This window comes from Caloenas nicobarica, chromosome 2, assembly GCF_036013445.1.
Source record: "Caloenas nicobarica isolate bCalNic1 chromosome 2, bCalNic1.hap1, whole genome shotgun sequence".
Lineage (NCBI taxonomy): Eukaryota > Metazoa > Chordata > Aves > Columbiformes > Columbidae > Caloenas > Caloenas nicobarica.
The window spans coordinates 72,449,955-72,473,866 of NC_088246.1; the positions used below are offsets into that span (position 1 = coordinate 72,449,955).

The 23,912-nt window shown below is 42.0% G+C and overlaps 1 protein-coding gene across 1 annotated transcript in view; it reads left to right on the plus strand.

The window, feature by feature from the left end:
- Nucleotides 1-314: 314 nt before the first annotated feature.
- Nucleotides 315-23,912, plus strand: part of ADTRP (androgen dependent TFPI regulating protein) — a 32,659-nt gene continuing 9,061 nt past the window's right edge. Inside the window, exons 1-4 of the mRNA XM_065629912.1 lie at nucleotides 315-467; nucleotides 7,930-8,064; nucleotides 9,513-9,614; nucleotides 21,001-21,116. Of these exons, the coding sequence (XP_065485984.1) occupies nucleotides 315-467; nucleotides 7,930-8,064; nucleotides 9,513-9,614; nucleotides 21,001-21,116 (506 nt within the window). The remainder of the gene's footprint in view (nucleotides 468-7,929; nucleotides 8,065-9,512; nucleotides 9,615-21,000; nucleotides 21,117-23,912) is intronic.

Sequence of the window (23,912 nt, forward strand, 5' to 3'; positions counted from 1 at the left end):
AAACAACCCAAAAAACTTACGTAACTCCGCAACTAATCTTCACTAATCTTGAGCAAGACATTTAAATCCAGGGAATAAGCCTATTCTTCTCATCCCTCCCACCCCCCAGCCTATCTGTACAGTGAAAAGGGAAACAAATAGAAGTGAAGTTGACAGCCTGGTGCATACTCCTTTCAACAGGAGAGAAGTGGCAAAGTGTCCCCAGTCTGTTCCAAAGCAAACCCTCCTGCCCTGCCATTTCCCATGCACAGCGGCCGAGAACCTTAAGAGAAAAGCTGCTTTTGGACTGATTGTCACTTGCTCTTAGCTAAAGCATGGAAATCTCTACTCTCGCAGTGTACCATTGCCTTGTTTTTGTCTGGTATTTTTTTGTCGTCTATGCAATCGCGCATGTGAGAACAGAAGAGCGGCCATCTGAAGTGTTCCTTTACGGTGGGCAGTGGAAATATTTGACAATCCTCAATCTGGTAAGCAAATCTTGTTGTACAGTGATACCAATATGCCTATTTGTTTGTCTGCCATCTGTGCCTCAAGACATATGCAGCTGGTATATTTGCTGCTGTTAAACTGCTTTCTTTAACGGTTTATATCCCAGAGGAAACTAAGTAAGGATCCATGCTTATGCTGTGAAATGTATTCACAGGTTTTATGCAGAAAGAATGTCAGCTGGCAAGCTGCTTGGCTTTCAAAACGTACTCTGAAGCTAGCTGTCTCTTTGTGAAAGAGACAAGTTATCAGTGAGGAGAGGGGCAGAAAGGTAGAATATGTCCATCCAGGACATGTGCAAGTTTGATGCATGTTATCTAACTCTTAATTCAGTACTCATTATAATGCTGCTTGGAGTTTGAGCTCAATTTTTAATAACCTTTTAAGTCCTGTAAACTATAGAAAAGGTAAAACAAAGCATAGCACTGTGCTAATTTAGCCATTCAGAGTACATGCTTAGTTAAAAAATCAGTTTAGAGCACGAGGGAAAGAAATGCCAGCCTGCAGAGAGAGAAGCTTGTGACACTATTACATGTGTTTTAACAGTGCTATCAACTTCTTGCTGCGTTTCCTAAAAGTACACAGAAAAATGTAGATCATTATATATTCTGGTTCTCCTAATATGTTAACGTTTCACAAGTTAGAAAAGAAAATGAAAGCACGTGAGATAATACCTGGAGAGAGAAGGCTTGTTCATGGTCCAAGTGGTTCATCAGTGGCTCGTGGTGGTGGTAGTGGCAGTGGGGTGGAAGGACCGGGCATGTGGAGAGGGTTCCTACAAGAGACATATATCAGGGACACTTGCTAATCTGAAGGATGACCACAGGGACCTCCGTAGCCCTTTGTCCATTCTGTGTGACTGTCAGAGTTAAATACCAGTGGGAGGTCTGGCATGGGGTGTTTTTATCTCTACTTTTACTCTTCAGAAGGAGACACCCTGCCGTGGAATTCAATGGAAGCCTAAAGGCTCCCCAGCTCCAAGTGGGGCCTTTGGAGATCCCTGGGGAGTTGGGAAATTTGGGTCCATTCCAACCTCAACCATCTTGTGATTTAGTGAAATACTTGCAACCAAGAGGTGATGAATGGCAGGTGAGGTGGCTACAACGGCCTGGGCTTCAGGGAGCCGCAGCACCCTTCTCAGTGGCCAAGCCAGCCGTGCAAGGGTGACAGCACATACATCACTATATTTAGATGGCGTATGTATGATTTGTTGCTATGTTATCTCTGTATTGGTACACCTAGGCTTTTTGTGGTGTTTTTAAAAACTAGTTTTCCTGAAATGCCAGCAATCAAATGGTCAGCGTTCAACAACCTTGAGGATATTCAGTTCCTCCTGATGGAACATATGTCAGTAGACTAAAACTCTACCAGCCAAGTCCCAGACAAGTTGCTCCCTGTGTGCCCAGCTCCTCTCCTTTGGTTTTTGGGTAAAGCCAGCCCCTTAAATTACCAGTCATACCCTCAGGCAAAACAGCATCTCCATCCCTTGGCACTGTTATAATGAGATCTGTCATCCAGTAGATAACACAGCTCTAAAGCATGAGATCAAGAGGAGAAAGCAAGTAATTAATCTCCCAATATTTTAGGATGCATAAATACTCATTGAAATTAGCATCCAGCTTCCCTTAGTGACCAGCAATGGATAATCACGGAAAGGCTGCACAAAACAAGAGCATGTGTAAGTGTAAAACGAACTTTCTATGGCTCTACCTTCACAATGACATACCTGTTTACCTGAATCCAGGCCAAGGTAGCTAATACCCATCAAAGCCTTCCCTTCACCTATCTAAAAGAAAAACATACCTTTTATACTTAAGATACCTTCCCTATCCTGTGGCAATGAGTGCCACAACACAAGTTCACCTTGCATGAAAGAGCAGTTCATTTTGTTGGTGTAAAGCTGCTTCCTGGCAACTGAACTGGATGCCTCTTTACTTCTGCATTACAATTTAATTGTCCATCCCTGTTCAATTTTTTTTTTTTTTTGTCCTGCTCATTAGGGATCTCTACAGATTTTCCCCTCACTTATTCTTTTCTGCAAGCTGGAAGTCTGAGCTGTTTTCATCTCTCTTCACAAAGGGCTGCTTCATTCATTAAAACATCCTTGTCACCCTTTGCAGTAGTTGCAGTAGTTTTTTCTAGTTTCAGGAAGGGGTAAGTAGGGCAGGCTGCAGTGGTTAAGCTATAAGCACAGCATGGATTTATACAGTGGCCTAAAGGTGTTTCCTTGTCTGTTTATTTCTTCTTAACAATCCTTAACTCTCTGTTTGTCTTTTTTGATTACTGGTAAGCAAGGAGATGGCAGTTTGAGTGTGCTATCCACAGCAAGTCCAACATTTCTTCCCTGGATGGTGATAGTTTAGAACCCACTGCTGAAAAATGTACAATTAAAGTATTCTGTTGGTTGCATTTTGTTTGCTTTTTTTTTTCCCCCCTGAAATGTATTACATTGCATTTATCAACACTGATTTTCACCTGCTATTTGATCTCTCAGGCACTCAGTATCCTAAGATTCTTCAGCAATTTTGCAGTCAGGCTTTGCTTCGAAAGGAAAAAAAAAAAAAAAGAAAAAAATTTACAAAGCTTTTCCACCTCCATGTTCACTTCTTTCCCAGCTCATTTACAGATCTGCTGAACAGGTCAGGTCTCATTAAATCTCTGTGAGCAGGGACCCTTGCTCCACTTCTCCAGTCCTTTGTCTCTCATGTTTTAACCACTTATTGATCTGATCCTGATGCTAAAAAAGAGCTGTCAGCCAACGGGGAGATGGTTTAGGCTGAAGTTACCTGTCTCTCACGCAGAAAATGTGGCAATGGAGCAGGGTGCACAAAATTATTCCTTCATGGCCAGTAGTCCTTCTTCTACAGAGATGTGTTTACTTTAAAGAAAGGATTGCCAAAAAGGGAAAAGGGCTCAGGGAGAGAAATGTCCTCATCCTCCCTTTTCCCATTGATCTGGATCGCATTTGTGGGTATCTCTGAGTGGCAAAAGTTATCTGAGACATGGTATAAGGTAGGAAGAGGGTGAGAAGACAATATGACCCAGGGAGTGTGGAGCTCCCTGTGGGGTCCCACAGGACCTAGAAGAGTTGTCCCATGGTTTGGCGTTAAACCACTCCTGTTGCAGCTGAGGGACCTCAAGGAACAAGAGATGGCTGTCAAACAGAGGGTGGTCTATCAGGTGCACACCTGATGTGTTTCATTTCTGAGCCTTTTGGAAGTAGTCTCAGGAAACACCTCGGGATGCAGGGAGATACGGTCCCAGGAAGAAGAGCGTGTCCTGGGGGCTTATCTCAGAGCCAGGCACACAGAAAGCTTGTCCAGGTCTTCTGCCTGTCTCCTGCCAGGTTGTGGTTGCCTGGCTGCTGGCACTGGCCACTCGAATCGCTTGGAAATTCCCCCCCTCAAAATTCGTCTTAGCTGTTTGGAACTGGATTTTAAAACATCTTTCTGCAGAAATCTGCCGTGGCCAGCTCACTCTGATCTGAAATGGAAATACTGGGAAATGTGACATTTTCCAGGGGATGGAAATGCAGCTTGACTCCTAACTCTGCTGGAGGGATGCTGGAAGAATTTCTTCTAGATATGACCCTCTTTTAGCACCTCATTCAATTCCTCACTAGTCATGCAGTTCTCCCAAGAGAGCTACAGCCCTGACGTTACTGCAGATTCATTTATCTAGTTAATGATCATAGCAATCAGGATTCAGAAAGGAAATATTTTCATAGGGAAAAAAAAAGATAAGTGAGTTTTGAATCAAAGGAGTTCATTGACCAGTTATCGAACAAGCAGAAATGACAGATAAAAAAGGGTTTGTATTCATTTGTCTGTGACACAAAACAGTACAAGCTGAATCATTCATTGCCCGAAATATCAGAGCTCATACAAATCTGCTTACTACTCTAAATCTATCAGTAAATCATTGTATAACAATAACACTGCACCTTTAAAAACTATTAATTGCATTCCTGTCACATTTTATTCGTTATGCTTTTGTCTCTCATGATTGAAATATTTTCAATTCTTCTGAAAGCTGTTTTTTATTTACTTCAAAACAGACCCGGTATTTAGTATATCTATTATCCAGGTTGTTATCATGTGAATGGCTGCGTGTCTGCACTAAATGTTGACTGTTATGTCTAATAGCCTACTCAGAATATTGGATTTATTTCCCCTTAAGGGAAGAGCTTGGAGCCTGTTTTATTTGTAGTAGTTAGAGATTTCAATATACACATATGGATAGATTCTATACGTGAAAGTAAATCATGTCAGGTTAAACAGAAACACCCCTTTGATCACTGCAGCAGATAAAAATTAGGGTTTGTTTTTGTCACTATGACTCTCAGCTTGGAAAACTGATCTGGCCAAGTTAAGTATTTCTTCAGCACCTAGTGCCATGGAGCTCTGCGGGGTCTAGAGAGGAAAGCAGCATCCCTCCAACAGGGATAATCACATCCATACTCTCCCCTTCGGGTTGATCGTTAGCTTTCTGAATGCTTCCAGTCTTCCTTCTGTTCGTGTGGGAATACTTTAGGGGATCCTCTTTATTTACAGCCAGTGGATTTATATTCCATGAGTGGCTGCAATGGATTTGTGAGCGCCAGCACTGCTGTTTGGGAAATTCACAGAACATCTGGAATAATTTGACTTTTTTTATTATTATTTTTTAATTTTTTTTATGTCAACATTTTCCCATTAGTAAAGGGCTGCAAGATTTGGATGTGCCTTTCTTATAGGAACAAGCCTGGAAACTCTAGTCTACCGGCAGTGCACCCTGCCAGACTGAGCGTTACTGAAATGCTAGGAGTGGTTCTAGCCAGGCTCAGTTTCCTGGCTTGAAAATTATTTGTCTATCCTTCCATCGGTCCTGAAAATACAGGATAATCCCAAACTGACTGAAACCCCTTTGAACCCACAGCGATGGATGAGGATAGAGCTATGAGCACTGCAAAACCAAACTCCTGAGACAGAGTTCAGACTTCTTCAGAAGTTGCTCTTCTCCATGTTCAGCCAGAGACATGGGTCAGGTTACACATTCAGATAAGCATTTTCCATACAGAAGATAACATTGTCCTCCCCTGCATATGACAGAATATTTACCAGACTGAGAATGTGGCTGTTTGGGGACTGTTTCTTTTCAGAAATGTTTGTTTTAGTTAATTTTGAAGGGGGGTGAAAGAAGCAGCCTATCCCTGCCCCATGATTAATGTAAGGCTGACCATGAACAAGATAATAATAGCCCCATAGTCTGGGAACCAGGCCTCTCCCTAATTGCTTGATTGGCAATTAGTCACCATGTGTCACCAGACTGTCACCACCGTCATGTTCATTTTTCACACTTTTTACAGAAAGTTACTGCTTACTCTACAGGGTGTAACAAGAGCTTCTGTTTATTACCAGGCTTTTTTTAGCTCTTCAAGGATTTGTTTTTTGGTGTCCTGGTAAGGCCAAGGGCTGAGGCACATGTTTGGGCTGAATGTGTTCTTGGGTTCACTGCACTGCACTACAAGCTTCTCTGAACCAGATCCATGATTTGGAGGGCTGAATCCCTACCGAGAAATTGTGGCAACAGTTACAAAGGCCACTTGTAATAATGGGAAGAGAATCACATTTTAAAGAGCTGGTTTGGGTGCCTCAGAATTGAACAAAACTGTATGTGGGTTCTGATGAAGCTGCTTGGGGTTTTTTATGTAAAAACGTGGCTGTTCACGCCACCCTTTTGATAGGAAACACGGGGCTTTGCGGCCGAACCGAGTGGTGCATGACCTCCGACTCCTGGTCCTGAGTGACCCTGGACCAGTCATCCAGCCTGAGTCAGCACCACCGTACCTCCATCACAGCGAGTTTGTGGGGGGACAGGGGACATTCCACCAGTGGCACCAGGCTGCAGTCTACTGTGGGGACCATCTAGACTGTGGCAAAGATATAGAAGGAAGGACGTGCCTTTTCTCCTTGCTTGGAAGCCACAAAATGGATGGGGATGGTTGTGGACAACTGCAGTGATACTTTGGGTCCCGCAAACTAAAGTCATTTTACTCCTCAGGAAGACTCAGTCTCTGCAAACTAAAGCTTGCAGAAACCTTTGTTTGACAATGGGCATGGTGAAATCATAGGCCCCTCCTTCCCCCCTTTTGATAATAGAGGAATTTCTGATGGAAAAGTGTTGCACTAATTCTGTCCCCTCCCTAGCACCACCCTTCTCAGCCTCTTCAGAAACTGATGAAGTAATTGGCCACAACTTCAGACATTTCACTCTAAATAAATATCTGATTCAGAGTAAGATCATGGCAAAAGGATCTCATCCTGAAAGCTGTAACAACCTCTTTCCATTTAAGCATCCCTAGCTGGTCCAGGGAGTGCAGTAGGCTGAATTGCCCATATTGCATCACTCTGGGATAACCTAGCTTTAAAAAGAAGAGGGCACCCTGTAAGTTAACGGAATTGAACTAGACTCAGTGCTGAAGGGAAGGTAGCAGGAGAAGTATTTTTCTGCTGGGGCTTGCTTTTTTATATGTGACAAATCTGGTTCAACATGATCTGCTGTGTAGTGTTAGGAGAGAAAACAAAGTAATCAGAAAAGCAGTGTTGGCTTAAACCACAATATTCTGACAATTTTATACACAATTTGCAGAATTCTGTTTTGTCACTGTGCACTTAGTAGACAGTGCAATATTGTGCACTATTGTGCACTGTGCACTAATTCTTTACCAAATCCTCCTAGCATCCTCCCAAACAACTCCCCCTTCATTACTTGTAAATAAGTCAAAGAAAAAAAAACCACGCACACACAAAAATCCCCCCAAAACAAACCACCATAACCAACCCCACTCCAACTCCAAAATTCGTCAGTTATAAATAGTTTACCTTATACAGTTTTAGTTACTGAAGTCGGGATCTCTGCTTCTAAGCACTCGAAGCCCTTTCCTGAATCCCTCCAAGCTCAGCAATCAAATTTTGATAACTTCTGCATGTAATTCTCATGTTAGAGCATTTTGAGCTACTTGACACTGAGATCAACTGCACGGTGAGTCCCTGGAAAGAAGGCCCTGTGATGTTGGCAGAACCTTTCTAGCAATTGCTTTACAGGAAACATTTCCTGGCATATTTTGTCCTATCGTGGTCCGATATATTGAACGTAAGAATTACCATAGGAAGTGTGAAAGGAGCTGGCTTTCAACATGTCCTTCCACCCCTCCCATCTGAATCACATCACATCACACATCTCTGTTTAGTCTATTAGGTGAGATACTGTTAAAGTTATCTCCTGAACAACTTTATTTAATCAGTTTCAGTTAGTAAAAAAGATTTAGCCAACAGCTATTTCCCTCACGCGGGCTTGCAGCTCGTGAACAAAACAGCTCCCTGAAGAGCAAGAACAGAGTTCATTGAGGAACGTGCTAATTAAAGCTGGATGAGTTTCCCTCATTAGGTGTAATTACTTTAGGTTTTGCAGGCTGTCTTCTATGGGGTGTCCTTCCTGGCTGATGTGTTGAGACTAATTAAGAAACTGCGATGTGCTAAGTGCGTAATTTCCAGCAGAGACCTTCTTTTCAGTGTCCTGGCTTTCCCAGTGTCCACAGTAAGTAACCTCTGTACACAAAAATAATGTTTGCATAAATGATTAGGGGTGTGTATAGCATAACATGCACGTGTCTAAAATAGTTAAGAACTGTAGGCTTTCTTTTACCATTTGAAAATGGATTTGGACCGTTTAGAAGAAGAAACAGTACTGAGCCTGTCATGGTTGACAGCAAAGCCTCTTGCACGAACTTTAGGGTTGCTGTCCCCAAGCGAACACAGATTGACCCCAAAGGGTAAATGAGGTGTCACCTCTCTGTTAATCTCATGGTCCAAATAGCTGTGGATTTGTCGACTTAGGGCATTTCTCTAAAGGGCAACATGGGCCAGGGGGACATGAGAGCGTACCTAAGAGGCAGCAAAATCTCACATCTGCTTCTCTGATTCCAGTGTAGCTTTAAATAAGTGCTGGAGAGAAACAAATTCACAGGACAATAATTATAGTGACAGCCAACATCCGATTCACCACAAACCACCTACTCCCTCAGGGGCAATACTGCTTATTGAAATGCTGTTTATCTGGTGCTGTGGTTTGAAAGGGAACTGATGGGATACTTAGACATGTAGGTGCTGCTCCATGTACTTGAAGCCTGCAGCCACTTCTGAATATCGAAGAGCTGAGAAGCGCTGCTTAAATCTGGTCCACGAGCAGCTCAGCTGGCTGGCTCGCTTAAAAAAGTCCGGCCAGGGAGACTGGCTAATTTATCTTCCCTGCACAGCAGTATTCATCATGCTGCTGTCACATCCCCCCCAGGCATCCTCACTGTGCCCGCAGGACAGAGGCACAGGTTAGTCTGATTCTTCCAGGATCTCACACCCTTGACTTCCAACCCCAAGCACAAAGTGTGCTCAAATATGAAGCCAAGGCAAAAAAGTTCAAATCAGCTTCCAGGTGTCAGTAACCAATACCAGGGTTCGTTTCCTCCAGTTAAGTTCTCCCACCGTAAATCCTGTTGGGATAAAAATGGATGCCCACAGTGCAGCTTGCACCTGCAGTTTAGGAATTAAGCTTACGAATTGTGAAGATAAGGGTAAGTTTTAGGTGAACTTTCTTACCAAGATCTGTTTTCACTTTGTTACTGAGCAGAACGAGTGCTGTGGCTTGACAGCCAACCCCTCAAGGAAAACTTCTGGACCATCAAAAGATCCCATCTGCAAAGAGGGGGGAAAAAAAAAGCTTAAAGCTAATCATTATTCCACAGAAAATGTCCGTGTTGGCAGTTTATAAAGGAGGTTTTTCATCACAGTATCAACACAGAAAACTGCACCTCAGAGTAAATTCCTTTCTTTATGTTGTAACATGTGAGATACGTGAGTTTATCTTGCAGTATCACCACTTTTCATGTAGGAGACATTTTGCCTTCTCAGAAATGAAGGCACTAGCCAAATCCCATCAGTTATATTTGTCTTTCGTTTTGAGATTTCTTTCATTTTGTATTTTGGTTCCAGTTTGTGTCTATATCCTTTTGGATACTGTATACCTACAACCGAGAGCTGGTTTACCCCAAAAGCCTTGACGGAGTCATCCCGCTCTGGTTAAATCATGCTATGGTGAGTAAGAAACACCCCTGCCTCTCGCAGAGAAGAGAGACTTTGCAATACATGTCCCTCCGTTGCATTGTGCAGCTTTTCAGCAGAGTTTCATGGCTTCTTCTTTCTCACCACCTCCTTCCTACTTCTCCGAATTTGATGTTGAGCTGTATACAGCAAACAGATGCATGTGCTTGAAGTCACCTCAAGAAGCCTTTTAGCACACAAGGAACGTCAGTGAATTGGTGCTTGTCAAACCTCTGAAGTCAATGAAATGATGTGCAGTCACAGGGGAAAAAAAAGTCAGTTATTGTGGCTCAAAAAATAAGTTGTTTCTGCAAACAGAAATGTACGAAATACAAAATGGCTGAGAGTGTAACAAAGCAGTTCCTAATTTTTAAAAAAGGTGAAAGAACCAAAGAACATCTGACAGCTCAACAGCTAATAAGCTAATGTGTGCACAGCTTTGAATAGCTGAATTGCAATGATTGTTTACAGATTTTCTATAAATACTTTCCAGATTTCTCCTTCATTTGCTCTGGCTGTTTTTATGATGTGTTGAATAATCACATATTTCTCATCAGTCAAGTGTAAGGAGGCTGACAGTAACATGGAAACCGTGGGTGGATTATAAGGTCAGGGAGGCCTCATGGGGCGAAAGGGAAGGGGGAGAGAAAGGAGAGGTTCAGCACTAGACTGAATCAGAGGAGCCAGAAAGTATGAAATAATTGCACAGAAGACTCATTTCTCTCCAGACTTCATTTCTTAAGTACAACGCTTTGCAACCCACTGTAGCAGTTCCGCTGCGTGGTGAAGATAAATGCGGGAGGCTTCGGGGTTTCTGGCTGAGGACACTTGATAAAGGTTTTGAGCAGCAGCCCTGATTTAGCTCCGTGTATTCAGATACGTGTGCCTGGAATCCAAACACATACAGGCATGTCCGCATTACTGATATCCTAGTGATGAACTGCAGCCATCGTGCACTTTTAACCTTATCGCCCTCTCTCTGCCGACCAAGCCATCTCCAGCAGGGCGCTTAGGTGGCTATCCAAACCTCCGCATGAATGCAAATGGGCACCACTCTCTCTCAAAACCATGGTCCACCAAAAAGAAATATTCTTGGTGTCCTCAGCACCACGCTGGTTTCAAGCCCAGGATTTGGGATGGGTGACTGGTTGAAGTTTAACGTCTTCAGGGTAGTGGAGGTGCTGGGGAAGGGGAGGGCGCAGGGTGGAGCTGAGAGGAGACAGGCTTTGCTGCTTGTTTTAATCCTGGCGCACAGCTGAGAATTTGCCCTTTCCATTTCCACATTTGTTTATGATATGGGAAGGCTGAGAAGTGCTAGAACGTACATTTTTATTTCATGTGCAAGAACTCTTTGCAGGAATCCCTCAAATGTATTTGTTAGAACTTCTTTCTTACCCTACCTACCTCTACATTTCATAACAAAGTCATTCTGACAACAACAAAAAGCTTTTCCATTTCAGAAATGTCAAAAACAGGTGTTAAAAAAGGAAAACAATTCTTCCTCAAAATTATTTTGACGAGAGAGTAACTTCACATAAAGCAAACCTCTATCACAACCTAGTATTTTATTTCTAAAGCTCTTAACACGCTGCAGACATCTTGCGTTTGACAGTTGCTGGGTGGCAAATTTTCCTTCCAGTCACTGTTGAGCATAAAACATCTGCCACCAAAAAAGACTGATCCCTGCTAGTGACGTTTTGGGACACCTTCCAACAGGTGCCTTCAGGCTTAGCTGAAGCATTTCTTCCTTCCAACCCAAAATATCTGCTGGAAACATTAGGAAGACCCAGGGAGCTACCAACACTTTAAGGGACAATCTCCAAGTTCTGATTGCCAAGCAGATGCTTTTTCTTTGGGTTCATTTCTTTGCACATTGCTACACTTCATGGCTCTGAGCTTACAGACATTTCACAGCAGATTGAGGCAGTATCTAGCTGGCTTTGGTGGAAAAAGACATCGGTCTATCAGTAGTAGATGTCAGTGCTATATCATTTGCAGTGGGAGTATTTTTTTTTTTATCTTGGTCTATTTTAACATTGTAAATAGGGAAAGCATATGTTGTTATGCAACTAAAGAGTGAACCTAAAAAATAATCCTGCAAAAACACTTCAGGAATACCAAGCTCCTTGAATTCACAGTGATGCTGCAGCACCTTCCTTGCAAAAATGAACTAGCCTTTTATTTTTCTCACATTTAGTGCTCTTACAGTGGGGAAATGTGGTTGCCCACCTGGTAGCCCAGAGTTGTACCGAGAGCATTACATTTTAGGCATGCTTTTGCACCCTGAGCAGAAACATTTTCTGTTTTGCAGAAAGAATGGCTAATGCAGAAAGGAATCTTGCTAGTATTTGAAGGAGGACAAATACTCCAGACTACCAGGGTTTCCCTCTTTACCTTTCTACTAAGCTTAACCCAAGGACTGTGACTCAGTTTCCACTCCTCTTTGTCTGGGATGATTATGTTTTACCACCTTTGTAAAGCTTTGAGCCTCATGGATGGAAAAAAAACCAAAACCAAAACAAAACACACAAAAACCAAACAGCCTACTTACGTCTCAAGCACAATTATTTTATTTGAACAAGATTTTCAAAGTGAAAGATGGCTCAGACAAAAGGTATGCTGGTCAGTTCATCAAGTGAAATAGTTTCTTTCTTTCCTAGTCATCTCTTTTCAAGAAACATCTGGATACTCTCCAGAAGGCAACTAACTGCCTGAGACAACTTGGATTAAATCATATGCATGTATTATCCAACTTAACGGCAGTATAGGGGAACACTACATTTCGAAGGGCCTGACAGAACTGAATGCTAAACAAAGAGGGGCAATGGTGGGTCAAAAGAGATCATTCAAAACCATTTCCATTTATAACAAAAGAAAAGATACACATCAACATTGACCAGATGTGTTCCCAAAAGTGGTACAATTGCCTTTTGTAAACTGCCTTTTTTTTTTTTTTTCCCCAAAAAGAGCACTTTTCTTTATTTTCAGGCTGCAACTAAGTTTAGTTCAGACGTCTTTTTTCCTAATTTATTCTGTGGCCATTTACCCTCTCATCCTGACAAAAAATGCCCTGGGCACTTTACTAATGCATAGTTATGAACTGTACATGTTCCGAAGATCTTGTAAGCTAAATAACTAAGAATAAAAAAGGAGGGATGGTGAATGGAGGCACAGAAGAAAAATCACTTACCTAGCAGATTTTCAGCAAAGATGACAACAGACCCCAACACGGCCTGAGCCTCTCAAGTTCCTTTGCACTTTGTCTCAGTGTAGCTAAGCAGCAACTGAATGTAAAAGGAAAATAGAGGGGAGTGAAAGAACAACCTGGGTGCATTCGAGTAATTTTCCTTCACTGAAGCAAGCCACCATGTGCTCACGGTAAGAACACCAGCAAGACTTGTCATGTCCCCTCTCACCATGGAGCTTGTTTGTTTCTGCAAGCTCCTTGTGTTATACCCACCCAGCTAAACCGTTACCTTCCCTAGTGTGGACACAACTACGTCAACAGAAACGTTATTTTGGATCAGTGTGATTTACTCCCATCTGGAAAAGAAAATAAGTTATGTGAACACGAATCACTCTTACTCCTACATGAAGGCAGCTGTGTGAAGGATTGTATCTTCCTACAGATCTTTTAGGAAGCTGCTGCAACACTAACCAATCAAGAAGGTGCAAAATCAATTTGTGGAGCAGAACTCACTTGTCCAGGCCACTCTAACTGGAGTCTCACTGCAGATGTGTACACAAGAACCACATGAGGTTCATCTTTGACCATCTCAAAGAATTCTCCTTGCAATTGGTATTTAATCATTCCTACATATTTACATGAGAGAAACATTTCTATTTCTTTGCATTTCACAGTATCTCAGTTTTAAGCTGTCTGGCAACTATGGACATTCATAAGCTTCCAATTACATCCAGCTTTTGGAAAAGAAGAAGAATGTGTGTGTGTGAGGGGTATGGCACACAAAATTAATCACCTCGCACATTTAAGAGCAAAGATGCTTAGGCTTTTCCCAGCATTACTTTTTTTTTTTTTTTTGACGTTTCCGTTTTTGTTGACATAAGCCTATTTCCTCAGGGAGAAAGTATGTGTTTCACAGGCAAATGTTATGGCAGGGTATCCTCCTGGGCTGCCGCTACGCCGGCACACACAGGTGCAGTCTCCAAACCCAGCCTGCCAAGGAACAGCTGGAGACAAATATCCCACAGCAAAGGATGTGTCACTGCAGCCTCATATCAGCTTCCAGCTGCAGTGCAACATCAGCTCCTTAGACTACGTTCTTATACCAGGGAGAAATGCAATTAAAATTCTGGCACGGACATGGAGACAAAACATTTGCTGGTAAGAAATAGGATATTTAGCCAGGGCCTTATTTCCAAAAATGCGTGCATACATGCAGGAAATGTTCTCTCTGAAGCTCTTTTACCTTTGATCATACAACTGGTTTGACGTTTCATCCATTTTCACAGTAACACTCCCAAACTGCCTACATGTCTCAGAAAGAGCAGAAAAAAAATTTTTGCTTTTCAGCTGAGTATGAATGGACCTGGAAAGGGCAGAAACAGATAGTAGCTGACGGTTCAGAGAGGAGGGCGGCTGGAGTTAAATCGAGCAATAGCTTCCTGACTAATTTGTTCCCCACACCCACCCAGTAACAGGACTCCTTGTGCTCCCGCTTGGTCCATGAAACAAACCTGTGGTTCCCTGAAAATGCACTGATGTCTGCGAATATAAAAGACAGGTAGTAACTCTGAGAGAGAATTATTTCTTCAACTAAGTATTTGAATCAAGGCAATGTACTAGTTAAGGAAATAAAATGAATGATTAAGCTTAAGCCCCTCCCACCCTAAAAAAAATTATATATATTAAGAGAGGAAAAAAATGTATAAGGACAGATCGCAAAAGAAAATTTTAAATGAGGCATTTGAATGAAGGCAGTATCATAGCATAATAAATAAAAAGAGGGAATTTGTTCCAAATTGAAACCAAGAAAGGAGAGAGTATACAGAGATTCAGAAAATTATGAGGAGTATAAAACTAAATAGAGGTTATGGTGACAGGAAGCCATTTAGTTTTATTACGCTCAGATAACACAGGCTGTAATTGTTTATAAAAGCATTCAACCCAAGGAAATTTCCATAGACAAGAGGACATTTCCCAACAAAGAGCTGAATAACTGAGTAAATATCTCAAGGGTCAACCAATGAACACTGGCTTCATGAGCCTCATATGACAGCACCAAAGTGGGTTATTGTGTTTTCTTTGCAGTAACATACCGCCGAAGAAGATATAAGCATGAGTATCGGCCACGAGTGGCTGTCAGCACACCAGCTCTGTGGGGAATTTGTCTGAAGGGAGAAATCACGGACAGTTTTTCAAAAGCACTTGATGGTGTCCAACTGTGCCCCGTGGAGTTTAGTTTGGCCAGTGGTAAATGTTTGCGAAAAAAATGCCGCTAAAGTCCCACATGTTAATGGAAAGCAGACAAGGAGGGTATGTAAATGCAGACAAATGAGAAACAAACAGCCACGGTCAACCGAGGCATCATTTCCTTCACTCCAGAGTCAAACGGGGTCAAACCGAGTCAATCTGCCACGCACGCGTTAGGCCTAGGAGTGATCTCAGCATCTCTGGGGAGATTATTCATGGGTTTAAAACAGCCCAGGCTGGAGCCTGCAGCTGAGCACAGACTCGACCCAATCTGCCTCCTCGGCCCTTGGAAACTTGCTTCTACCTACGTCCTCAACAGCAAACCAAGGCTGTAACAACGAACAAGTACGCAAATGATTCAAAATAACATATACAGGATGTAAAAATTCCATGTGGTCTTACCAATCAGTGGAAATAATATCCAGACAGGACTATTTATCTCAGTTTAAACTCATGAACCTGAAATGTATCCTGGGAAACAACATACAACACAGGATAGGAAACAAAAAATAAAGGAGCAGGAGAATGTTATAATTTCATTTTCTCTGCAGGACATGAGTTATTATGCCAGTATTTCAGATAAAGTTCATCATACATTTAAGAAACCTTTTTTGCCCTGCATACATATTCCAAAGTTTACGAGCAACAAAAGGAATTTTGCAATTTTACAACTAGTTCAGATTCACCTGGGTTTGTCAGGAAAAAAAAGCGAAGAAATCCAATCCAAGTTAAAAATCTTAACACGTGCCAAAAAATAGCCACAGAGGATTTTTAAATCAAATGTTTGGAAACAGAATTCAGATTATAAGTGTGATTAGTTAACAAAATGTCTCTGATAATTTTGAAAGTTCCATAACTTATGTTTCCGCTGTACAAATATATATATATATATTTAAAGGAATTTAAAATACTTTTGTCCTTAGAAAATTTGTAAGCTGAAAGCTTTCCTCAACAAACTGAGGTTGTTAGACAAGTAAATACATTAACATTTCAAATAACATAAAAATAAGTACTAACAGGATTCCTGCCAAGAGAAGCAAAAAACTCTGATTCAGTTCAGTTCATTGATGGCTTGATCAGTACCCACAGCTATTGTTTTAGCCTGTTTTCCTTACCTTGGAGTGAAATAGGGTTTTTCTCCCTCTGTGATAATTATTTTTGACAGTTTCACTGTTTACATGTGAAACTGAGAAACTGTTAATTGAAATAAAAAATGAGTCACTGTTTCCAGCAATTTTTGCCAATGTTTTGATGTGTGTCAATCTGACTTTAATTATTAAGTTTTCTTTAAAGCAAGAGGCAAAGCTATATATTTTGTTTTGGCCTCATACAAATACTGCACTCTTCAGACATGTATCAGTTTACCCATATAAAGCACAACTAAATAGGGTTGAAAGTATATTTAATGACCATGCACTAGAGACCTATGATAAAAATAACTTGAATGAGAAAATACATCTTTTTTTATTGAGAAGGATATGAGAAGTCTTTAAAGCAGATGTGATTAACCATGATATATGGTCTATCACTAACGATGCTGCCAAAGTCAACGTCTATCGGCTGTGAGAGGGAAATCACTTGGAAAGCCAGCGGCGTGTCGTAGGCGAAGGGCAGGCTTTGCACCCCGGAGCCAACCATGCGTTCCTCCGGTGTCTGCTGTATAAATACACATCTGCTCTCATAAACACGCTCGATTATTTGGTAGAAATTCCACCGTGATTTTACCGTTAATGGACAAACTGGGCTCAGCAGAGACGTGTGAAGTCACCAGCAGACTCTGGGATAGCAGAAGTGCAAGGGAAGATTTTCCCATGTGTTTATTGGGCCTGGGGGTGTATGAGTACATGAGAAGGAAGTGGGGGGAAAAAAAAAACAACAGCAGTTTTATATCCACGAAGGAAAAAAGCTAAACCACAAATTTTTCATCCTGGGCATGCATGAAGTAGCTGAAAACTGTTGTACAAATCTGTCTCAAGAAGGCATTTGCATGGCAAGTTTAAATGGCCCTACAAAAATCATGTCTAGTTAATATATACAGTGGTTCTCTCTAACTAGGAATAAGCTAATAACCTATTCATAAATAAAATTGCATTAATATATGGAAAAATATTTTTTAAAAGATACAATTATTTATACAGAAGACACAGCACACACTTTAAGTCATGTGCCAGTGTCAACATTGGACTTGGGAAGAAAGCAGCTTTCCTATGCTACAACAAATTTCTTTCTTTTTCTTTTCTCTCTCTTTTCTTTTTTTTTCCTTTTTCCAAATCAGGATACAACCAAGACCTTTAACAAACTGTTCATAAAACAAGAGGTAGACAGCCCCACTCCTGAATGCTTTTGTCGCTCTTGGAGATGGAAGCACTCTTCCAGGTAGTGAGAAACTCTGCTTAAAGCCCCTGCAAATCAGGCAGAGCAGAAAATTGAATCCACCCCTTCCACTAAACTCTTGGCTACTTCTGAAAGCAGCCAAATTTCCCAGTTTTACCAGTGACTTTCAAATTTATTTTGATCTACAGGCCCCTGACTATTTTCTCTAGTTTCTCCATAATTGGAGAGGCCCACCAAAAAATTACTAGTTAAGGAAATAAACATTTTTAAAATCATCACAGAAGAAAACTTAGAGTTCGCAACTGTCTTTCGCAACCCCTGCCAGTTTGCTACTCATCCGCAGTGCCAACGCATGTGTCAGGGCAGTGGGCTCCTCCTTGCCGCACCCAGCTTGCTGCTCCCCGTGACTTTATCATGCTGGTCGCACATTGCTCGTGTGCTGCTGCGGGGTTCCGGTCGTCGCCCAGTGCGGTGCCTCTCCTCGCTGTGAAACAAATGAGAAATTGTAAATGAGATGCAAAGCTCTGTTTTTTTCTCCTCTTCCCCCTTTCCTGCGGGGTTTACCTACCGTGAGGCAGCGCAAAGATGTATGAACTGAGAAAGAGAAGGAGTTGGCTAAGCGAGTGGAGAAGTTGGTGGTCTTAGTCATGACGGCTTGCCCCTGTCAGAAGAGTCCCCATTTCTCCATGCTTTCATTCTCTGCTTCTGGGTACATCTACTTGCACCAGCTCTGGAGTCTACACAGCCCTTGACAGCTGGTTCAGAGGAAAACTGAGGCTGGGTCAGAGATGCCCAGAGGGGGCTTGGCGGAATCACACTCAGCTTCTTGCTTGGCTTCCTCTGTAAAGGGCTCACCTGGCCCCCTGAGGTGCTCGCTTCCCTGCTTGCCCTTGTGGCATATTTCCCAGTATAAAGCTAAATCTTCCTTGAGGAAAACCGAACCAATTATTCTTGGTTCCACACACAATGGACATGGACAACTCGCCCATTACAGTCATCACTGTACCAACCTCTCAAGCCTTCGATACCCTCTCATTTTCTTTTTCTCACCAGACACAACAACATATTCAGTCCTGATTCCTACCCGTGTTTGGACTGCTTTCCTGTTCATACTTTCTCGCTGTTTATGCTGTCCTTTTCTGGACACGCTCCAAATTATCTGCACCTGTCAAAATGAGGTGCCCTAAATCAGAGACAGAGTGCCAGCCAAAGCCTCATTAATTCAAGTGGAGCAGCATAGCTGCTTCCCAGGTCTTTCTTAAACAGAACATTCCTGTTAATACCATCCCAGAATGCCACACACTTTTTTCATTAAAGCAGCATCATACTGCTGACTTGTACTTATTTAACATTCACTCTGAGAACAAAAAGCCCTAAACTAAGGGAATAAGTGTATAAAATAACCCCCACTTAAAAACTGTTCACTTCAGCAAAGGATTATTTCATCAGGTCACTCCTACTAAATCCTTCTTAGGACAGCAATAATACAGCTGAAACAACCAGCTTATAGTTGTTAAAAGTGTTTAAATTAACAAAAAGACTGGCAAGGACATTTCATGTATCCCAAAGGAATTTTGTAGCCTGCTGGACGTCAGATGAAAAAACAGGACTTATATCCACTTCACATAATGGACAAATCCACTGCAAAAGGCTAAAGACTAAAAGTTAGGACAAACTGCAAGTTTTCTGTCACTGCTGCCTTGCATGGGCATTTTTGTTTTATTCAAACTATTGACCACCTGTGGAAAACAAACTTTCTTTTAATCATTCTAAAAGCAGCTTAACACATAGATTTCTGACTAACAGACATTTACGGGGATTATATATAAGTGCAGTGAAAACATTTTTCTGGTTAAATGAATCCAGGAATCACTTGTACTGATACAATGAGATCTCTGCTATCAACCAAGTGGGTTGCACAGCTGAAGAATATCTTTGTGAAACAGAACAGAGGAAAATCTCAGGGCCAACGAGTGAGAGGAACTGGAACATCAAGTAAATCTTTTCTATCTCTTTGCAAAGTGATAACTGAGATGGAAGGGTTATTTTGGTAGTGGGACAGCGAGGTATGAACAGCAGCTCCTGAGGGAGCACATGTAGCTTCCCATGAGCTGTCACTTGGCAGCGGCAGACAAAAATGGATATCTGCCTCTTAAACAAATAGGTGAAGAATGTTTTCATGCATGCTGTATATAACTCATTGTGCATTTAAAGAATTTCATGTGTATTTGTGGCAACAGATACTTTAAATATACAGCAATAAAACTTCAACACCATTTAACCTTATCAGATACTCAGCACAGGTTCTGACAAATACATACATTGAAGGTACTAGAACCACTATCCTGGGACAAGAGGAAACTTCATTTCATACACCCAGGAGTTTGCATCTTTAGGGAAAAACAAAAAATCATTAGTTGAGTGGTTTTTTATCTTCAAAAATCTATTTTTCTCTCCTGCCCTGCCCTCTTATTCCCCATCTACCTGTGAAATTATTTGCTTAATTAATAGGAATTTAACCAACCAGTCTTCTTTACATTTGCTGCTATCGTTTTCTCCGGTTGCGCCTCATTGACTGTTTTTGCTGTGTGTTCCCCAGCGCTGTTCAGGCCTCCTGTCCTAGGTATTGCAACTTAAAACTATAACTTGTTTGCACAAGGCATATTACAAAACTTTTAGCAGGGAAATTTCAGCCCGACAAATTCTTTTCAAAAAGTTGTCACGAATCAGCCAACAAGTGGAAGTGTCAGCATCCCAGAAGTCCTGCATTTTCCATTTAACAACTGAGCCCAAAGGACTTCTGCTGTGCTCCCAGCCTCCCCAGAGTGAGGAGCATCTCCCTGGGAGGCAGCTCCCCACCACGAAACAGTCAGTGCCACCAAGCTGTCTGTCCTGTGCAGACAATCCTCTGTGCTCAGACAGTGGTCATCATAAAAGCCCTTGAAACTGAAGCTGCCTAACACAATTCAAACTCTTTGACAACAAAAGACAGAAGAAAAAAAAAAAAGCTTCTCCAGCAAGCTAACTTTTTACTAACTCTTGGTTAAGCTTGTTGAAGTTCCCTCGTTGTCTTGAATCACAGCTAACTTAAGTCCTCTGTTTACCACCTTGTTTTTCAGTTTACAAAGAGAAGCACTGCAATTGCACTGAAGTAATAAATGGCAATATATAAAATACAATAACAGCTTGAAGAGAACATGAAGTAATTCAGCAATTGCTTAATGAGTTCAAGGAAGAGACTTTTGACATCCTCAAGCACGCATAACAATAGACTTCAATGTCTTTTGTACTCTAATGGGAATTAACAAAAAGTTTATTGCATTAGAAAATGTAAAAGGAAAATTCGCCTATTATAAAGTAATGCAGATCATTCGAAAGGTAGACTTTGTTCCAGTACTTTTTACAGTCTACTAACAAGAAAATTTCCATCCTTGTTACCGCAGGGGTACTTCTTCACTACAAAAAAGCTTACATATGTGTGTTTGTGTACACTCACATTCAGTATTGTTAAATGCTGCTTTGCTCACAGACAGGCTCTTGAACTTTGTGATCAGCAATGACCAAAGGAGAGGCACTGCGACCCATCAGTGATTGACTCTCTTTTCTCCTCAGCACACAGCTGTATTGCCATTTGCTGTCCTGGAAATCCTTGCCACACCACATCGTTACCCAGCAAAGAAGAAGGGGTTGATCCTATTGGGAAGTGTCTCTTTTCTGTATATTGGCTGGTAAGTATTATGTGCTTTAAAACATTTTCTTCAGTGATCTACTTTATAAAACTAGGCTGAACACTCTACTTAGATTACATTCCCTCCCAGGCACATGGGAGACAGTAGTCTGTTCTGTGGAGAAGTCATTTAAACTTCAACTGAGACTCATGAAAACTTTTTCCAGACACAGGCAGAATAGGTTTCTTCAAACACAATACAGATTCTGAGACCTCTAATAGAAAGGCAACTAACCTGCCATAAACCCTGGAGTACTTTGAGTTATTTCTGCTGAGCTGGAGTTCTCGTTTCATTTCTGCCAGTACCATGAAGTTTACCTCTGTTGCTGTCTTCTCACAGCAAAACCACCAAATCTCAAAGGCCTGGAGGTCATGGGAGCAGAAGAGGAGTAGAAGTTTGATATTTTGCAGGGACACGTGACTGGGTTGAGAAACCTGAGACAGAAAATGATACTCAGAGCCAGGTGCAAACTGACAGGTAGCAAGGAGGCATCTCCCCCATTGCCACCTCCCGCTCCACCCCTAAACACCACCTAAGTTTCCAGCAATGTGCCACAGTTGATCTCCAACCTGTGGGAGGATGATCCTAAGAGAATAAACTATATCTAACCAGCGCCCCCCCCTCCACCCATAGCTCTTCGCCCATCTCCTGTGTGCATCACAGACCCTTGGTGCTGGGCTTGCATCTGCTCATTGCATCCCAGATGCAGTGCCAGCGTCTGGAGGCACTGGCCACTCCATCAAACTATGGGTAGCTGCCAACGCTTTGATCCACTTTAATGATGCTTTGTGTTGAGGCTCAGCTCAGGAACAGGTCCATATAGTTTCAAGGTACACTGTGATGTCAGTTTCTAGAGCTCAGGAGGTACCTGGGCACCAAGGTGGAGGATACAGAACAACAGCAAGGAGGGGCCTTGTCCTCCTGCAAAGCTTTCTGAGAAGTCACTGGGGACTATGAGGGAATCCATCCTTCCCATTCCTACCCAGCAGTTCTCATTCTCAGCTAGAGATTACATTCAGTCCACAGAATGAAAATCTGGAATAGAAAAACTGCATAGTTGAAACACTCCTGTGACCTGGAACCCCTCAGAGTGGCTGTGGGAGCCATGGACTTCATTGCTATTTTATGTAACCAAGTCGGGAGCCATTTATCCTAATCCAGCCCAGAGCCTAATAGGATTACAACCACGGCTTCCTAAATTCCTTTCCTATGCTCTGGTTCACCCAGTTGCTTAACACCAGCTTTGTTTTTCTTGTCTTCTGACAGCATTTGGTTTTTACTGTCTTTGAGACCAGATAGCTCTCCAGGTGACTACTGCCGTCACATGTGCCATGCTTTCTCCTGAAGTCCACATCAGCTGAGAAATTTCACCTCACAGGAGAAATGGCTCACGCCAGGGCCAGAATCCTCATCAAAGGATGAGGATCTACACAAGGATTAACACATCTGAACCCTCCCAGTATCTTTTCTGAATTGATGTTACCTGCTGCTGCCAGGGTCTTGAGTAGAAGGTGGTCCCTTAGAGAGCATGGCCCTGTGTCCCAGGGCTCTGACAACTGGATAAATGATACTAGGATTTCAATATTGCTGCTTTCTCTCCTCCTGAGGCAGCAAAGAAACACCTCCCGTCTGCTTTCCTTTTCCCTCCTTGTCTTTGTTCCCTGTAACCGGAGATAACAGCTTTTAACTAACTGAAAAATGTTTTAGCCCGTGCACTGAAATCTTAACACGTGTACATATTTTACTGTCAGTGCTACAACCCAGTTGTTTAATAGCCCCGTTTGGGCACCTTACATTTTGCAAGCAACGCTGTCCTTCAAATGAGCCTCTCCTTGAACTTCCCTTCTCCAGTGTTGATGGGCTGAGAACTGACTGGTCCCAGCAAGGCAGCGAGAAACCGAGCAGTCAGTGATGCTTTGCACCAGGTACCTGCCTCTGCGCAGGGCTTTGAATACCTGTGGTGTTCCAAAAGGAAAGGTCGCTTTCAGCTGTGGGACACTGGAGTGAAGAGAAACATTAGGCATGTTAGTTAATTCTTGCAAGGATGGACTTTGAATCCTCTGGTTGCATTAGGTAATGCCTTACTCCTGGAGTCATCACATTGAAAATGCTGAAGACTGTATAAATTTTAAAACTGACATTTTAAATCTTAAGAAGAAGTAACAATAGATTGCCCTTTCCCATTTCAGTGGTACTAGATCAGTATAAAATAAATATTAATCTTCACAGTTTTGCATGTGTTTCTGGAGAAAAGTTCAAACTACCTTTGTGAGGGAATATAAATCATTACAGATTGCCTCTGTATAAAAAACCTAAAATACATAAAAACCCAAACCAAATTCAATCTAGATGCTGATGGCTTTCTTGTAATATGCCCATATTCCACCTCTGTTGCGAATCAAAATATTTTTCCTTCACTGCATGCTCATTTTCAGTTCACAACCTCTTAATTTTGAGTTAACCACAGCCTCAGAGAGCTTATATGTGGCTAATATGTCGTCTTCTTTCTGGATTGTCAAATTTAATAATTCCCTATAGATGCCTTTTTTTTTTTTTTTACCCTCAGTAAACACGGTGGTTCCATTAACATTAATGGACAGGTAATTAGAACAGAATAATTTCCCCAGTTACATCCAGCTGTAGAATCATAGAATGTCCTGAGTTGGAAGGGACCCGCAAGGATCATTGAGTCCAGCTCCTGTACTATGACAGTGCATCACCTCTCCCTGGTATCTATATGCTGTCCTCTATCCTACAGCAGTTTGGCAACTTGGGTTATACCCAGGGCTGTTATTT